Here is an 18,570-nt window from a genome sequence, read left to right on the forward strand (position 1 = left end):
ATTAGGTAATATGACATATAGGTACTCAATGTGTTTTTCTAGGAAAGAAGCACTTCTTAATACAGCTGTATAATACAGATAATGTTTAGGCCAATATTTCAAACCTGACAAGAGGCTGCTAGCTTAACGAATGTGGAAATACTTTTATATCAAATGTGATGTTTTATCGTTACATAAATTTTTCACATCACCTATCTGGAAAAAGGCTTTTATCGAAAAAAAGGCTTTTTTATGCACTTTTCTGTTCTAGGACAGAATTTTAAGCATAAGGTTTACTCGGGTAATTCCGAATGTCGAAAACTGTACCGGATAATTCCGAAAGAGACTTTTATTATGATGGAATTAAGGGTGATTTTCATCTGAATTTCGGAATTATCCGACATTCGGTAATACCCGAATACACCTTACTATTTTTTTTTAGCTTAAATTATATTTTGAAACAATAATTTCCTCATAGGTGATGTGTGAAAATCAATATATGTCACACGGTAGCAAAATCATTTCCACCTTGGGCGTTAACACTTCAATCCCTCACTAACGCTCAGGATTAAAAATTATACATTCATTATTATGTCACACGGTAGCAAAATCATTTCCACCTTGGGCGTTAAAACTTGAAACCCTCACTACGCTCAGGATTAAAAAATATACATTCATTCGCTTCGTTCAGGATTCAATGTACTATTTATGTAATTTTGCTCCCTTGTGACACAATCTACTATTTTTCCCTCTAGCAGAAACCTAACAAATCATGATTTGAGGTGCAGGGCGTGTGCGCAAGAAAAAAAATATATAATTTCATTCTAAGGGCCAGTTGCACCAACCACATATGACAGACTGATCAACGTCAGCCGGCGCCCCCCGGCGCTTTACTATGAAACTTTCCATACATAAAAATTTAGCAAACTCTTTAACGATACGAACAGTTTGGTGCAACCGACCCTATGTCGACTGCACAGCAGTTTCTTATAAATTGGCTTCCCGACCGTCTTTCACAAACACAAGTTATGAACTAATCAGTAGGTACATAAGGAATTTCTTGTAAAACATTAAGCGCATCTCAAGAGCGTTATTGCGGGAACTAATTTCCCACAATTTCACAATTTTCCTTGCACTTAAATTGCATTTTGCCTTATAGTGCTCTTTGCGTGATTTAACGTAGAATAGTCGGAAAAACATATTACGTTTTCTACCGCTTTCATAAAATGAAGGTTCTATCGTTAAGCTATTTTTTTTGTTCTAACTTTCTGGCACCGCAGTCCCAAGTTATACTGAGAATTCACGAGTAACAATAAATTTGTAAATTGATATGTAGGATCAAAGCGGTAACAATGGCTCAGCTCGAACAGTGGCTCAGTTGCCCAAATATCGCCTCTTTCGTGCTGAAATTAGGTTGAGTGAGCCACTGTACTCGGCATTTTTCTACCGAGCCACACACAAGCGAACAGCAGTAGTGCCAACGCTGCCAGTGTCATGGAGACTTTTAGGCCGGCTACGGTCCGGAGTGGCGACTAGGCCTAGTTTAATTTAGTGTTTAAGATTGCCAAAGACAAAGCCCTGTTGCGGATAATATCATTTGTTAGTAGGTGACGAAGCCTGTAGCTGATGTGTTTTTGTAAGCACTTGACGAAGCCTGCGTTGCTGATCACGAACTAGTATATATGGACTTGTTTTTTTATTGTTAATCTAAATTGTATTTGGAAATAAGTAGGGTCAAGGCGGTAACTGTAACAGTGGCTCAGCTTGAACAGTGTTTCAGTCGCCCAAATACTCGTCTCGCCTCCCTCGTATTGAAATTAGATTGAGTGAGCCACTGTACCTGGCCTTTTTCTACCGAGCCACTGTCCCCTCCTTGACCCTACTTCATTGGTAAATTCGGGCAGAAATAAAACATCGACTGCATTAAGCTTGTACTCCATACACTTGTCTGATATATTGCGTTTTGCTTCTAATCAGCCGTCTTCTTTTCCTAAGCCTCTCAGAGTAGAGGTCTCTCTCGGGACTCGACCGCGGCGAGCTCAAGTCTGGACATCTAGAAAATAACATTTCGATCAGGCGGGGTAAAGAGTAAATAATAAATATTATAGGACATCCTTAAACTAATTGACTAAGCCCCACAATAAGCTTAAGAAGGATTATGTTGTAGGTAGGTATTCGACAACGATATACAGATTAATTTTGTTATGTCTGACCATACTCTGAGGGGCGAACCCCGAAAACGTAAAAAAAACGGCTGTGTCACACATTTCGGCGAATCTTATGTCAATGTTTTCTATGGAATAGCATTTTTTCTCAATCGTAGTTCTGACTATTTTTATTCGTCAAATAAAAGTACTACGGAGGAGAATATGACACAAACATACAATACACTCATGCAGACACCGAATATAATTTTGCTTAGGGCCTAAGCACACTGGCGATTTGCCGCGATCGCGTAACGATATTTCAACAAATTTACTTATAATTATTTTTTCAAAGTTCCCCTAGTATGTCAGTACGCAATAAATTCGTTGCATAACTCTCCCGCTAATCACCTATGTTATAAGGCTTTTAAGAGGATACATTAGCGATAATTTTTCCATTCAAACGTTCTCAACATTTTCCTGTCTGGATTTTGACGCTAGATGAATATTTTTTATATGACTTAAATATTACCAGTATCTGTGTCTGTACGTTTTGCTTTTTTTGATATTCTTGTTTTTATAAGAACTAGGTTACTTCAAACAGCGCTAACGGCCAAATAAATGCGCCGTAAACAGACGCCAAGCATACAAAATCAGCAACAATAAGCTCAAAAATCAAAACGGTCATACACAGATTATTTCTTTTTCATTCCGATCCCAATATTTCGTTACGATTGGATAAGTTTTCGAGGAAAATGTCGAGAAAGAAACCACGATTTCTGAAATTTTTACGCAGGATTTTTCGCCTAAGCTGCAGTTGTTTTTATCGCACAAATTTTAGGAGCCATCCCCGTCGGCGCGATGGAGATATTTACCTAAAATTCTCAAATCTAAGAAGGGGCTTAGCTGGTATATCCTCTTAAGTTTTCCCGTAGTGCTCGGGAAAAAACAGTTTTATGGCGATACTTACACGCGTATATACCTCACTTACTTGTATATTTCCTTTGTGATGGTATCGTCGTTCTTACACCGCACGGTCCACTGGTTCCAGTACTTGAAGCCTTCTTTGTGGAAGATGTCGACAGCGCACGCCGTGTCGTCCGCAATATCATCGTCTAGCAGCGCTGTAACCAATATAAAGTAATAAAAAATAATGGTTCCTATACTCTGTCAAGCAATTAATTAAAAAATGTAGGCGGGAAGGGTGACTGTCTCATAGAAAATTGGAATTTTGCGCCTTTTTCTACTGACAAACTTATTTGAACGTCTATACCTTGCTTTATGTTATTTTATCAAACAAATTAAAAAGTCTATTAAACACTATCTTATTTTTAATTTTATGGATGTCCTTCTGTTCTGCATAAAGAAGATTTGAGGAGAATAGTGTTTGGGAATGCCGCTGGGACAGAAGGCCTACCGCGAAACACGAAAATCGGAATTTCATTATCTGCCTCTCTATTACTCTTGTATATTCGAACGATAGAGAAGCAAATAATGAAATTTCGATTTTCGTATTTCCCGAACTCCAGGGAATTGGTCTGAATGAATGCAACAAGCAATTGACCGGACGTTTTAGGGCACTTGAGAGACTAAAGTTAATTTTGTTAGAGTTATTTTGTACTCGTGAATCAAAACATTGAAGTCTTTTATTTTAAACGCAATCTCGTTAAATTGAGATATAATTCATATCCTATATAATTTAGACACACAAACAACACTCGGTTAGCTATATTATGGTATCACCAAAAAGCGCCAGAATTTATCAATATCTGCGCAGTTCATTTACAAACTATTAGGGAATAAAACGAACGATCGCCAAACCATCATAAAGTAAGATGAGTCCCGACTCGACCACTTAAATAACACTAGAAGGCGAGAAACTAACTCAGACCCAACTAACTTAAACCGACATTTTACGAGCCGCAGTCGCATTTAATTTAAGAATACAATTTAATACTGGCGGTTTCTGGCGCCCTGGTACGTCAATCTAGAAAGTAATAAGACAGGTGGAGACGTTAAATCGCATTTATGAATACTTAGGGCATACTGGAAATTTCTGGACTGGCCACTTAGAAAATATAAGTCGTCTCATATATCAGAATCCAGAAACTTTCAGTATGGCCCACGTATGAGTACCAGAAGCGGTATCATGGTCGCATTTTTATCACCAGTCATGCCATGCGTCACTTTAGCACTTACATATTTTGTTAGAACGTGACAGGCATGGTGACAAATGAAAAGAGCCAACCATCATAGCCCTACAGGCGATGTATTATAATTTTATCGCGTGACAATTGATAAATAAATTATACAGTTCGAACTTGGCAATAAGAATGCATACATATCCCTATAAGCTCCATACTTGACGTAGAACTTGGCACGAAAACTTAGCGAGGTCCGAGGGTCCGACTATACACACTTCTATAGTAGTAGATAGTAGCTCATAAATATTAGTGTTAGAAATTGTGTCTGTAAAGAAGATAAGATGTTTTTCTAACTAATGCGACATACTTGTCTGCGAAAGCGTCGTTAGGTACCTACTATTGAAATATCCTAAGTTATAAAAATTACGTAAAAATTTGGCAGTAATGGATTCGTAACTTTTTTAGACAATATTTAATACAAGTGTAGAAATCTATCAACGTCAAACTAATTTTGATAAATATACCTACATAGACACGATTTTTTTGACGTGATAACGTCTTATAAATCGATGAACACCGCGCGGTAGCATGCACTAAAAAGTGTCACGTTGTGGACAGATCTCCATGGTAACGGTGTGGATAAATCTCCATGGTAACGTTAGGTAATTTAATGGTAATGTTTTCTTATGACGCTATCACGCAAAATTATCGTCCGTAAACCGACTTTACAGACAACCATTTTTTTTTAACTGTATCAATCCGTGTAAAAAACCATTTTCAGAGCACATTCTTTGAAATAAATAAGAAACATTGTATGACAATCAGATTAACCTCGTTGTAGTGTCCTTAATTAAGCAGACTGGCGGACTCCTGATCGCATAATCCGAAATGCTTGAAGTCCAAGTACAGATTGAGTACTCGAGTGTTCAGACACTAAAAATGCACAATCGTTATACAGGAACTAGGTTTGGAGAAATCCCGGATTTAAAAGTAACAGGTAAAAATATCATGCGTATTTTTTAGTTGGCGCACTTGCCAGATTCTTGGTCTATCTGCTGTTACATTCTAACCCCCTTAGTCATAGAACTTTACGGGACTGATTTAGTTAAATTATGTTTTGTTCTTTTCTTACAAATACATAAGTCAAAATGGCAGATAAGGACAAGCGATTATTAGCTAATTGAGGTTTGTAGTGCGTTTATGAATAAGAAGTAGGTAAGAGTATGTAAAAAATTTAATAGGTTTTAGCTCGGTGCCTGATTCAGATTAAACAATTTTGTTTCGTTTTTAAATTCATTTTGACATGACCTTGACGATCGCTTACGCTGATTGGTGCATGCGAAATGAAGTCAAGGTCGTATTAAAACCGGTTTAAAACCGTAACAATGAACGTAAACCGCTGGAAACGGATTGTTTTTTGTTTGTAACTACCACGGTTATCTACCGTAATCAGTATTTAAAAGTAAAAAATTGTGAGGCCTGGCTAAGACTCAATTCTCATTTACGGCTGTAACACAAAACTCTAGAACCAAACACTTACGAGTATTTTGATAAAATAAAATAAAATCACTTGAAACTAAGTAAGCTATATTATTTTATATACCTATAAGCTAAAGCACTCGAGCCTGAAGAAGGACTCCCGAATGGGTCCATAACATGTATTTTTGTAACCGTTGTGATCTAAATATTTTAATATAATATATGTCTCACGAAAGTTTAATAGGCTCTGGATTATAGGCCCCGTGCATGAACTATAGGGGGCAGCATAGGAGCCGTCAGATTTTTGGCGCGAGGCGTAAATGTGTCGTTTATGCTTCCGATGTAGCCCACAAGATGACAGAACCTACCATTTATGCACAAGGAAACGTACCGACGAGAACGGTAGACTTTGCTTCGGCAATGTACATTTGCACATATGTTTCCGATACAGGCCACAAGATGGCAGACCCTCCAACGCGCACGGTCCCTATTTCGAAACTAAGCTTGCACTTTAATTAAACCCACTATCAAAACAACCGAGTCAAAAAATACAATTTTAAAAATACTTGCAAGTAGGTATTTAAAATAAATACTCTCCTCGAAATCTCGCATTTTAAACCCGTAGTAATTTTACGACTCATCCCGTGCACCAGACGTAAACCGGATCGTAAACCGCCAGAGACGGATTGTTTGTTTGTGTGCCTGTTTGTCGCCGCTTGTTAACTGCAACTTTTTTACGTCTAATAATGCTAACGGATCGTTTGGTGAAGTTTTTAATAAAGCTCTGCGTAGGGGGCGCCACTACCACTATGCATCACAATCTGGGGGTCTACCGCGAAACGTGAAAATCGAAATTTCGTTATCTAACCTCTCTATCACTCTTGCATATGCGAGCGATAAAGAGGAAGATAACTAAATTTCGATTTTCGCGTTTCCCGGTAGACCCTTGTTAACAAACCGCCTTGATGCATCAATGTCATCTTTTATTGTCTGTGACAGTATGTATAAGTTACTCTATGGTCTTCTAGCTAGCTTAGTGGCTGCACTCTGGCGGCAGAACATGCAGTAATACCCCCTCTTCTTCTTCTTTATATTTAAGAGCTGTGCTCTTGTCGGTTGAGCAATGTCCAACTCGTCCGGTCCTCTGCCAACTCCTTGACCTTCTGGTATGACACGACCTGAACCTTTTCTTTTATTTGGTTGAAATAATTTATTCTCGGTCTTCCTCTTCCTCTCTTTCCCTCTATTTTTCCTTCTATGATGCTCTTTAGGAACATGTCGTGTCGTAGCAGATGTCCAATTAGTACTCCTCTTCTATTCTCTATTGTCGCTATTATATTATATTATTTTTATTATACCCCCTATTTGAAGAATATTAAACAAGCTGTTAGTTGTCTTTGCTTTGAAAGGTCATGTGGGGTACGAGAAACATCTCACACATACAAACAAACTCGGGGCAAGAGTAACAGTATAGGTATGAGGATTCCCTAGACCTGGAGTGTGTTAATCTTGCCCCAGTATTTGTTTTACCCCATCTGACCTTACCTATAGTTAAAAAAAAACAATGGTTATTGATAGGTAGGTAAGCTTTTTCTGTTAAAAATATATATTTCATTGCACTCCTGTCTGTAGTTGTAAATGCAACTACATAAAACATTTTCTAATACGAAGTTAAAAAAAAAAATTGAGTATATGTAGGTCGCTAACATTTATTTAATAAAAAGGTTATTTTCTACCTACAGTATAGTCTCAAAAGACACAGTATAATGTAAACAAGACTAATTATTTTAATAATTAAGAAAGGGTTATAACAAAATTGTGGTATTTATTTTTAAGCCACTCAAATTACATTTTTTCGAAGAATTAATTCCCAGCAAGATGGAAATCGTTTTAATACCTTAATTTGGTCCTAAATACGTGTAATCCGAGTTTGCGCTATCCCATGAGGTGTGGTCATGAGGTGAGGTGAGGTGTGGATTTTTTTGTTTTTTTTTTTCATGTTTTTGTTTGTAGATGGAAAACGGGCCAACGGAAAATTTGTTCTAATTATAATGAAAATTGATATCCGTGTATCCGAAAGGTACCTATAATATATGAATTCGTAGTCAAAGTTTTAAGCAATTACCGCAAAATGGAAACAAGCAGACGGAACGCCTGATGGACAGCAATTACCGTCATTCGTGTCACAACACTAGAGGGGTTGCAAGTGCGTTGCCGGCTTTTTATTGCATGTTATGCATGTTCCCGCTGTATGTTGTAAAGATGTATCCCGCCGAGTTCGTTGCCGGTCCCATATTGGGATACCCTCCTCCAATTGAGAGGAGACTTAAATCTCCTCGAAGCAGAGGTGTAGGGTTGGAGCTGGTGTAGCTTTATTTGACGTTCATAAGCGCATTGTAATATGCCTACTTGAATAATAACCTATCTTTATCTTTATAATCAAGATAGTATGCTAGACAGCATTTCTTCTAATAAAATGTATGCTTACATTCACAGGCGATGTTGCACTCGCCACCTTTCTTCCCTGATCGGCACCAGCGGCTGGGGATCTGAAAAATAATCACATTAGAGTGAGCTTGACATGCCGTTCCATACTGACTGAGACGTTCCATACATGCCGTTCGATTCAGACATATTCCACGGTATCAATTTAGCGTTTCATTTGCATTTAGGTATTGCCCCATAGTCTAATAAAACATGGTCTTCTCTTCCCAGAGTGACACAAGCCTACGTCACAATAACATTGCCACTTAGGCTAAGGCTTGTGTCAGTCACGTGACCACGAAAAGACGGGAAGAGAGTACTAGGCGGAGTATATTATTATTATACCATGGTATTGCCCTGTATATTAAAATGTAACCATAAATAAAAACCAACCAACTAAAGGTGTATACTATGGCCAAAATTAACTCTAATATCTTCGTTCAAGTAAAACTTAGTTAGTATTGATACTTAATTACCAATTAAAACTTTAAGTGATTGGTATTGATACTTAATTACATAGGTATTGAACTTGAACTTGTGTAGGGTCAGTTGTTCTACATTGAAACAATCGGACACAGTGTAACTTTGCGATATCTCGGAAACTAGGTGTTACCAGCTAGTGCCGTCTGTCAAGCAAGGGCAGGCTCAGGGACTCCCAGCACCTCCCCAAAACACGAGCGCGCCTCGGAGAAGGAGCACGCTGCTACGAGCATTATTGGGAATTCGTGCATCAAAAGTAAATTTTTTCATTTAAGTTTCGCAATTTTTTACCAAGATATAGACTCGAGTTTGGCGTTTTTTAAGTTTTTGTTATGTTCTATGTGTATTAAAGTTTATTTGGAGCTAAATATTTTTAAATTTCTTTCACTCTTTGGTGCAGTTTTTATTAATTGATTAAAAAAACACCCCCTAGTCTCACAATGAAACATTTTTATGTAGTATACAATGAAACATGATGTTCACTGAACACCAGTACCAGCACACAATGAAACAAACTCATTATTTTTTAAAATAATTAAAACCTATGTGCTAAATTTGTGAAACTAAAATACCATGAAAATTGGTAATAATTTGTCTATCATATGACAAAATATAAGATACTTAACTTTAGGAATGGCTGAGATAGGATGGCTTATATGTTGAATGTTTCATTGATGGCAAGGTTAAGGACACATGTCTTACATTGAAACAGTCGTGTATAAACACTGTGTTGCAAGAAAGTGTATGAAATCAAGCATGGAGATGCTCAAAACCCTCCCGCGTCTACCTAGTTGGCAATCATGCTCCGTGGACATAAAAGGCGCCTTTTTCGCAGCATGCCGTACCTGCCGACCAGATTTTCGATTCACAATGAAACTCAGGTGTGTGTACAATGAAACAAGTCTTTCGCTTTTAGATATTTCAGCAATCTTATAATGATTCCATATGTCGGAAACCTTTTAAATAACTAATTTCAGCCTACCACTATTTTCTCCTTTCCTTTCTCATTAATTGAGTGAAAGCATATATGTATTAGTGTCACTTATTTATTACACCGTTTCAATGTTTATTAACGATGTTTCATGGTAGACTATAATTATTACATTTGTTTCACTGTAAAAATCAGAGTGTTTCATTGAAAACATGCACAAGTACACAATGAAACAAAACTCATTTTTCAAAAAAAGGCTTATAACACAGGAACTGTTACAGATAAGTAGAAACCAAGAATGCCATATGATAGCCAACGAAATTGTTTATCTTCATACGAAATGTCACACTCATAACTTTAAAAACACCAGAGATAGAAAGGTTTGAACTTTTAGTGTTTCATTGATCAACAAGTTACCCTACATATTACGTATAGAAGACTTGTTTTATTGTGTACCCAATGTTGTTTTGATTTGTTAGAGAACGCGTTTAGTTCAACTTTTTTCACTGCTTAAAACTAACTTAAAAAAGGGACAAGGAAAAATCTAGCCACAATTTACCACTAAACCAGCGTTTGGATTGATTGGCAGACATAGACATTTTTAGCATATGCTGGGTCGTTTATACACCGTCTCTTTACTTTTTGTAGACATACATACTTAAGTAAATAAAATGTGTAATTTAAACCGACACGTGTTACGAAATACCTATTCGCACGTGTATCTTCGTTGTACAGTACATACGGCACTTTTAAAATTTCGACATAAGCACGAAAGTGCCAATTACCTCACCAGTGATATAAATTAGCACCATATGGACTGTGAATCTATACATATAATAAAGCTGAAGAGCGACGAAAGTCTGTACATGGAAGATATTTGATAAAATGTTGGCTGGGGATACTTAGAATTGATAACAGAACCATTTCCAACAGTTTTTAGAATTTTTGTCTGTTTGTCTGTTTATCTGTTTATCTGTTTGTCTGTTTATTTGAACGCGCATCACGTGAAAACGGCTGAACGGATTTTGATGAAAACTTTACTAATCTGTCGAGAAAATCCCCGGCCAGGTTATAGGCTATAAAAATTCAACCCCTAAAAGGGGGGGTAGCCACAACAATCGATTGACTTAAGTTTGCCCTGAATCGTATGGCGCTACTTAGGAAGGAGGGGCAAACTTTTTTCAAATATGTGCTAACACTATACTACCCTGGTAATCAGATGGCGCTGAATTTAATACGATGTGACATAAATAAGCCACCGAGGAAGGATTTTGCCAAATTAACTCTAAGTTTAGAAGACCCCTCTTCTAAACTTTCAATAAATCATACGGATATCAACAAATTTAATTGAATAATTGTGTTGATTTAATAATACAACAAAATTAAACGACAGTAAATTAATTGCCCCTAATTGCACAGTGCCATCTTTTGGGGAGCTGAGTAGGTAAACATTAAGTAACCAAGAAAACTAAAAATGAGTTTACATAGTTACGTAGTGGTAAAATAAACACATATCAACACGCGTATAATTGCATAAAATTATTGAAAATCATTTATTTTCTCCGTCATGAATTATACCTAATCGTAATTATATCGCATCCATATCAAATCCATATTCATACGTATCGCCTCCTTAAGCACTTAATAAAGGCCACGAAGGTGGGTACTTTGAAAAAAAAAACATTGACCTCTGTCATTTGCAGTGCCGGATTAACCCTTTTAAGCAAAATAAGCACTTGCTTAGGGCACCATGTCTAGGGGGCACCAAAAATTATCGAAAAATTTTCGCGCTCGCTTCGCTCGCGTTTTCAATAATATTCTAGAATGTTTATGATAATGAATGGTTTTGGGTGGCGACTGCACCAGCATTAGGTACTCTGTTGCAACGTTACTGCTGCGGCACTGTCAATTTTCGTGATAAAATGATGTGACTGATTTCCATACTAAAAGTTAAAATGTACAACTGTCTACCAAAATGCGTTTTTTATATCGAAAAATTTTCGCGCTCGCTTCGCTCGCGTTTTCAATAACTTTCTAACATATGATAAAGGTGACATTCAACTTTCGTGATATAATGATGTGACTGATTTCCATACTAAAAGTAAAAATGTACAACTGTCTATCGAATTGCGTTTTTTTATATCGAAAAATTGTCGCGCTCGCTTCGCTCGCGTTTTCAATAACTTTCTAATATATGATAAAGGTGACATTCGGGTGGCGACTGCAGCAGCATTAGGTACTCTGTTGCAACGTTACTGCTGCGGCACTGTCAATTCTCGTGATAAAATGATGTGACTGATTTCCATACTAAAAGTAAAAATGTACAACTGTCTATCGAATTGCGTTTTTTTATATCGAAAAATTGTCGCGCTCGCTTCGCTCGCGTTTTCAATAACTTTCTAATATATGATAAAGGTGACATTCGGGTGGCGACTGCAGCAGCATTAGATACTCTGTTGCAAAGTTACTGCTGCGGCACTGTCAATTTTCGTGATAAAATAATGTGACTGATTTCCGTACTAAAAGTAAAAATGTACAACTGTCTATCAAATTGCGTTTTTTTATATCGAAAAAATTTCGCGCTCGCTTCGCTCGCGTTTTCGATAACTTTCTAACATATGATAAAGATGACATTCGGGTGGCGACTGCAGCAGCATTAGATACTCTGTTGCAACGTTACTGCTGCGGCACTGTCAATTTTCGTGAAAAAATGATGTGACTGATTTCCGTACTAAAAGTAAAAATGTACAACTGTCTATCAAATTGCGTTTTTTTATATCGAAAAATTTTCGCGCTCGCTTCGCTCGCGTTTTCGATAACTTTCTAAGATATGATAAAGATGACATTCGGGTGGCGACTGCAGCAGCATTAGATACTCTGTTGCAACGTTACTGCTGCGGCACTGTCAATTTTCGTGATAAAATGATGTGACTGATTTCCGTACTAAAAGTAAAAATGTACAACTGTCTATCAAATTGCGTTTTTTTATATCGAAAAATTTTCGGGCTCGCTTCGCTCGCGTTTTCAATAACTTTCTAAGATATGATTAAGGTGACATTCGGGTTGGGACTGCAGCAGCATTACTCTGTTGCAACGTTTCTGCTGCAGCACTGTCAATTTTTGTGATAAAATGATGTGACTGATTTCCATACTAAAAGTAAAAATGTACAACTGTCTATCAAATTGCGTTTTTATATCGAAAAATTTTCGCGCTCGCTTCGCTCGCGTTTTCAATAACATTCTAAGATGTTTATGATAAAGGTGACATTTAGGTGGCGACTGCAGCGGCATTAGGTACTCTGTTGCAACGTTACAGCTGCGGCACTGTCGATTTTCGTGATAAAATGATGTGACTGATTTCCATTCTCAGCTGAAATGCAGCAGTGAACGTCACTCAATTTACCAAAAAAATTCAATGTAATCTCGATGACCCTAGGGAGAGGGGGCACCATGGTCTAGAAATACTCTAAGTTTAAATCACGTGTAAAATTTGAATAAGGGCAAATAACACTATTGATTTTGGAGTGTAGTTTTATTTAGTGATACCTAATTGTAAAATATTTTACTGGACTTCAGTCCTCTAGCATCCATATCCATATCCATATGCATTATCCATATGTCAACTTTATTTCAAGTTCCGCCTCCAGGGGAGAGGGAGAGAAATTAGGATTAGAAATTAGCCGCTTACTGACACAGACCGAATTACACGCGGGCGGAGCCGCGGGCACAGCTAGTATAGAAATAATGTTTATTAAGATATATGTATTTTATTAAAAATCAGCAAAGCGTATTATATTTTACAACGTAGGGGTCTATATTAGTTCGCATAACGTAATACTCCTAATTCAAATTGGCATAACATATATTACGCATAACTTTTAAACCGCATAACATTATTCCGCATAACTGAGTACGCATAATGTTAATGCGCATAACGTAAATTGTCATAACGATGACTTGGGTAAATGTAATAAGCATAACGTTACTTTGCATAATTATTAAATTGTATAAAACAGGTTAGGTACCTGATAAAGTCCATAATATTTCTTCCCGCTCGGCGTGACGACGAAGGCTCTTGTATCCCTGTTGCTCACTTTCTCAATTAGGCACACCCCTGTCAATTAAATGCCAACCATAAAATATACAAACAAAATAAAGGGCTAGCGACTTTGCGAGTTTTGAATACCGTGAAACCTCCCAACTAGGGTCTGTGCGGTAAGAGAAGAGTCGTAGAATGTATGGGCTCCCCTACATTTCACGACTCTTCTCTTTCCGCACAGACTCTACACGGCGTTTTTGTTATGTGTGATCAAACTTTGAGGGACCGGGTGAATATATAGGTGAGGTTCTAGAACATTCAATCCGTCACTCAATTTACCAAGAAAAGTGACAGTGACATCGTCGCTTTCCCGGTACTGCAAAGCCACACCAACAACGCAGTTGCAGTCTCCATCCGAAAGTCACCTTTTTATTTACCAGTAGTACTTAATACGAATAGGTATTGTCAATAATTATCACACTACTACAATACGATTGCCCCGTGGGAAGATCCGTGTTGGTTCAAGGAAAACCCATTGTTAATAAGATAGGCGCACAACACACGGAACAATAAACCGCCACCCTCCGTGGCAAAACGCGGTTGAATCTTAGATTTGTAAAATGTTAAAGCAGGTAATAGAGTTAAACCAAGAAAAGTCTGCAGAGATTTTGACAGCACACGCAGTGCAGATGTTATTTTAAAGTTTTAAACGTCAAACATCTATGAAATTATGACGTATAAATAACACTTGCACATCTCTGCAGACTTTTCTTGGTCTAACTCTAGTCAGTTTTAGAAAAGAATAGGTAGTTCGCTGTTCAAACATTGCGGGTATACGCGTGGAAACGTGGAGCGAGATGAACGTGGAAGAATTGAATAATTATACGTTATACGTACGTATAATTACGTCATGTCACGAGTTACCCGTTTTAATATATTTAATATGACTGAGTCTCACAGAAGTTTAATTATTAAAGTCTGTACTCATAATTTTCATACAGAGGGCTAACCAACTAAGATGACAATCGTTTAAGAAGTGTAACACTCTTGCGGTAGATGTCGCTAAGGGTCCCCTTGATCTATAATATGGTGCAAAGATTTGCTGGGTATGGATGAGGTCTTGGTGGCTCAGATGGCAGAGCGCTGGAGTATCAATCCAGAGTCCGTGAGTTCAAGTCTCACCCAAGACAGTCATTTTTCCACTTTTAATATTCTATGCTTAATAGCATCGTTCGCAGACGTTTCTGCTTGTTAAAAATTAAAATGACAATCGTTGATAGAAAACGCCTATAGAAACTTAAACAGTGTATTGTATGTATGTATGTATGATGACAGATTCTAAGAAAAGTCAAGTGGCTTTGCTTAGAATCTGTCATCGCGATACATTTTTACTTTTCGTTTGGCATTTGACGATGTACGATTGCCATCTTTGCTAGGCCCTTAGGTATTAATTCAAACGCAAATGCTTCATCGCGCAACGCTGCGGTTCGTGGCGTAATATCGGCCCATGTGTCGCGGCCGCATTTCGTGAATCGTGATAAGCAAAAACTGTTTGTTGATAAGTATTAAAAGGATGTATTGTATTAAAGCTACTTAGTTATGTAGGTATGTATTTTGTAACGATTTGAAAAACTGGTTTAAAGGACACCAGACCGACTAATGCGCCGTCGGAAATTTTCTGACATTGGGAAATTTAAAATTTAGAAAAATATCGGGAATGTTCTCATATTTATTGTACAGGAATTGAAATTTTACTTTCTTTCCTGTGAAATTTTCCTAAAATTTCCGAGAATTCGGCCAACTTTTTGGCAGATTTTCGCAACTTACACATCCGTAACCAGACCAGATCTACCAGAGTTTTATGAATGGAGATTTTGCTTGAAAATATCTTTTTTTAGACTTTAATTTTTCAGTTTCTGCATTGTAAACATACCTACTTTGGATCTGCTATTGCGCTCACAATACCTATTTTTTAAAGTCAATTTTCCTACTAACTTGTTTTATTATTTCCTCATAATATTCTACTCACATTGTCCAAGAAAATGATCGTTTGGGAATCCCACTCTACCCAATTCACGAACAAGTTTACATCGTGTATCAAACCTCTTTGCCCACACACTGGCATAACACAACACCATTAAACATAAAACGTGTGATATCCTCATGACTTGAATTGATACTGGCATATATAATAAACAAATAAATATAAAATCAAAGTCTACACGTATACGATTGATAACACAAGAACAAAGGATTAGATATTCTGTTAATATTGTAATAAGGTTCAAAATGAAACGAATAGAAGTAGTAAGTAGAGTCAAACTTTTTGCGGCCGTTACGCGTTCGGAGTTTAAATGTCAATGTCATGCGTTGTATAATAATTAGGTGCGGAGTGCCGGCTTCATTGTGGTACAGGTATGAACTTTGTGCGTAGGTACCTAGGTATGTACCTACAAAATTTTAAATTCCTCTTCTTTATTTCATTGTAGTCATGTTCATAATACAGTAAGGTGTTACAAGTATAAAGCGGTAGGTACATGACACCCTGTAAGGACACACAATATTATTGTCCTTCAATTGGTGTAAAACTAAAATATATATATATTTTCCTGCTATTACTCGATATGAACGATAAAAATTTTAATGATTATATTTTTCTTTAGAACGATACTTAACTTAAGAATGTTTAAAAAAATCGTATTTTTTTAAATAAGTTTAATGATAGTTGATTTTTAATAAGTAGTTACATAAGTATTTGCTTCTTATAAAAAAAACATAACCACTTATTTAAGTATAATTTTGTTATTTATAGCCGCACTTAATGTTATCAGTGCTAAGTCATTAAGATAGTGTTTCCTCAGAATACTACTCATTCTAAACAGTCGTAATGGCCATTAAAAAACCAGTTGAAATTTGAAACTTATTGCTCGACAATAAAGTAAATAATTGAATGAAGTGTCCAATGGCTGATACGGTTTTCTGCGCAGGGTAGATTAGCAATAAGAATGTCAATACAACTACCGTTTGCGCACCTTTGGCATTACTGTAGACAAAATATTATGAATTATCGATTTCTAGTTTGTATTTAATTACTTTGTGATAGCATAGTGTTCCAATGCTATGGAGAAAGCCTCTATAATGTCTAATCTTTCCGATTTAGAGAATAATACACCCGTCTAGGATATCCTACCATACAGTCACAATCTGCTTAGTGTCTGGGTTACCGCCAAAAAAATATAATTAGTCAGTAATTGGAACTTCGTAATATATTTTTTTATTAGCCTATGTGTGTGTCCCACTGCTGGGCAAAGGCCTCCCCTCTCCCTGTCCAATCCTCCCTGTGCTGAGCAAGATCCCGCCAATCCCGCTGGAATGCATCCAAGTCGTCCCGCCATCTCTTTCTCGGTCTGCCTCTGCCACGACTACCCTGGGGATGCCAGCTAGAGGCTATCTTGGCCCATCTGTCATCATGCACCCGGCAAACATGTCGAGCCCAGTCCCACTTTAGCCTGGCGGTCTTCACCCCAACATCCATGTGTGTGTGTGTGTATTTTGTAATATATTTAATAGAAAATATCAATGTTTTTACCTATATAAAAACCTTACATGGCGACCTTTTTTGACGAATGTAGCAAACTTATAGTGTAATTTTCATCTTGAAGTAAAGAAATCTTAATCTAAATCTTACATCCTACTTTTTAGATTGGAGACAAAATACGATGTGAGTAAAGTTTTCTTTTAATGAAGTCCAGATAGCGAAAAATATGTTTTTCGCTATCTGGACATATACTGCACTCTAGTTAATAATGTAAAACATGGAAGATATTTCGATTAGTTGATATTTCCCGCAGTTTTGTCCCTCTGCACATACACACGATTCCTAATGGCTCGCCGAGACACATTCGAATCATAGTAACTTTTCTCCTTGTGTTTTCGTCACACGCGATAATAAAAACATATTACACATAAACATATTATATTAAACATATTATTAGGTACTCTTTCTAAATTAAATTTTCCAAATCCAAAAAAGTGCCAGTAAAGCTTTTCGCAGGAAGCCCCAAGCAAATAGATTCTCCCTTTCGAGGTATCCAACGATACTTACAATTTCCAAGAAAAGTTTTCTCAATCCTTTTCTGTTTCATCAACTCGGCCGCCAACTTGCAGCGCGTGAACACTTTACCGTTGCACACACTAAACACAACCAGCAACACACAAGTGTGTGTTTTTATGTGCATTTTGCACTAACGCGGAAAACGAGTGGACGCTACTTATATAATGGCGCGAAGTAATCTGGAAAATTGATGTATATTGATAACACTTGTAATATAAGTTAGTTATACTTTGAATGAAGACGTAAGTAGGTATATTCTCGTTCTTAGTTATTGCATAAATTGCTTATCATTCATTGTAGAACATAAAAATAACTATAGAAGTCTAACTAGAGCTCAAAAATGACCCCACGGGAATTGTGCCTCGAGCAGCTCAACTGTACTGCGCGCATGTTGACAACGTCAAATATTGTAATGCCGCGCAATAGGATTGACATATAGAATTCAATTTGAGCCAATCAAAACCTTTATTGATCTATCACAGCTTTTGTTTTAGTAACGGAAAACGGTGTATTGGATAAGCTAAGGAGCGAGCGGGGAATATTTATGAAGAAGAGATATAATGTCACATAAGTTTGTATCAGCCACATGATCCGTTTTTGAAGTCAGAAATATACTGAGAGCTTCGTCTGTAGACATTTATCTCTTGCAAGGTAAAAATAAAGTCCGTGGAACAAAGTTCACCGTTGTGCATCTACCTATAGGCATCAGTAAAGTAAGGTGACGGTCGTTACGATGTGTAGTGCAGCTGTATTTTTATTGCGACATTACTGCTGCG

The 18,570-nt window shown here is 37.1% G+C and overlaps 1 protein-coding gene and 1 long non-coding RNA gene across 3 annotated transcripts in view; both read right to left on the bottom strand.

Annotated features, from left to right (window-relative positions):
- Positions 1-18,570, bottom strand: part of LOC134801892 (uncharacterized) — an 87,113-nt gene that overhangs the window by 10,163 nt on the left and 58,380 nt on the right. The window lies entirely within an intron of this gene.
- LOC134801807 (lysozyme-like) lies at positions 1,899-17,938 on the bottom strand. Of its 2 annotated transcripts, none has more exons than XM_063774432.1 (5): positions 17,786-17,938; positions 13,667-13,755; positions 8,235-8,295; positions 3,115-3,247; positions 1,899-2,032 (listed from the first exon to the last, which is right to left on the bottom strand). In XM_063774432.1, exons 1-5 carry the CDS (start codon positions 17,916-17,918, stop codon positions 1,903-1,905), a joined length of 546 nt encoding a protein of 181 aa, XP_063630502.1. In that variant the 5' UTR covers positions 17,919-17,938; the 3' UTR covers positions 1,899-1,902. The 2 variants fall into 2 exon arrangements, with proteins under 2 accessions (XP_063630502.1, XP_063630493.1); XM_063774423.1 differs by lacking the exon at positions 17,786-17,938 and adding an exon at positions 15,710-15,869.

Source organism: Cydia splendana, chromosome 2 (assembly GCF_910591565.1).
Source record: "Cydia splendana chromosome 2, ilCydSple1.2, whole genome shotgun sequence".
Lineage (NCBI taxonomy): Eukaryota > Metazoa > Arthropoda > Insecta > Lepidoptera > Tortricidae > Cydia > Cydia splendana.

Coding starts and splice junctions, on each gene's coding strand:
- LOC134801807 (XM_063774423.1), bottom strand. CDS start 15,866: ATGCCAGTATCAATTCAAGTCATGAGGATATCACACGTTTTATGTTTA. Junction 13,756..15,709: donor CGATCATTTTCTTGGACAAT/GTGAGTAGAATA, acceptor TTTAATTGACAG/GGGTGTGCCTAATTGAGAAA. Junction 8,296..13,666: donor AATATTATGGACTTTATCAG/GTACCTAACCTG, acceptor ATTATTTTTCAG/ATCCCCAGCCGCTGGTGCCG.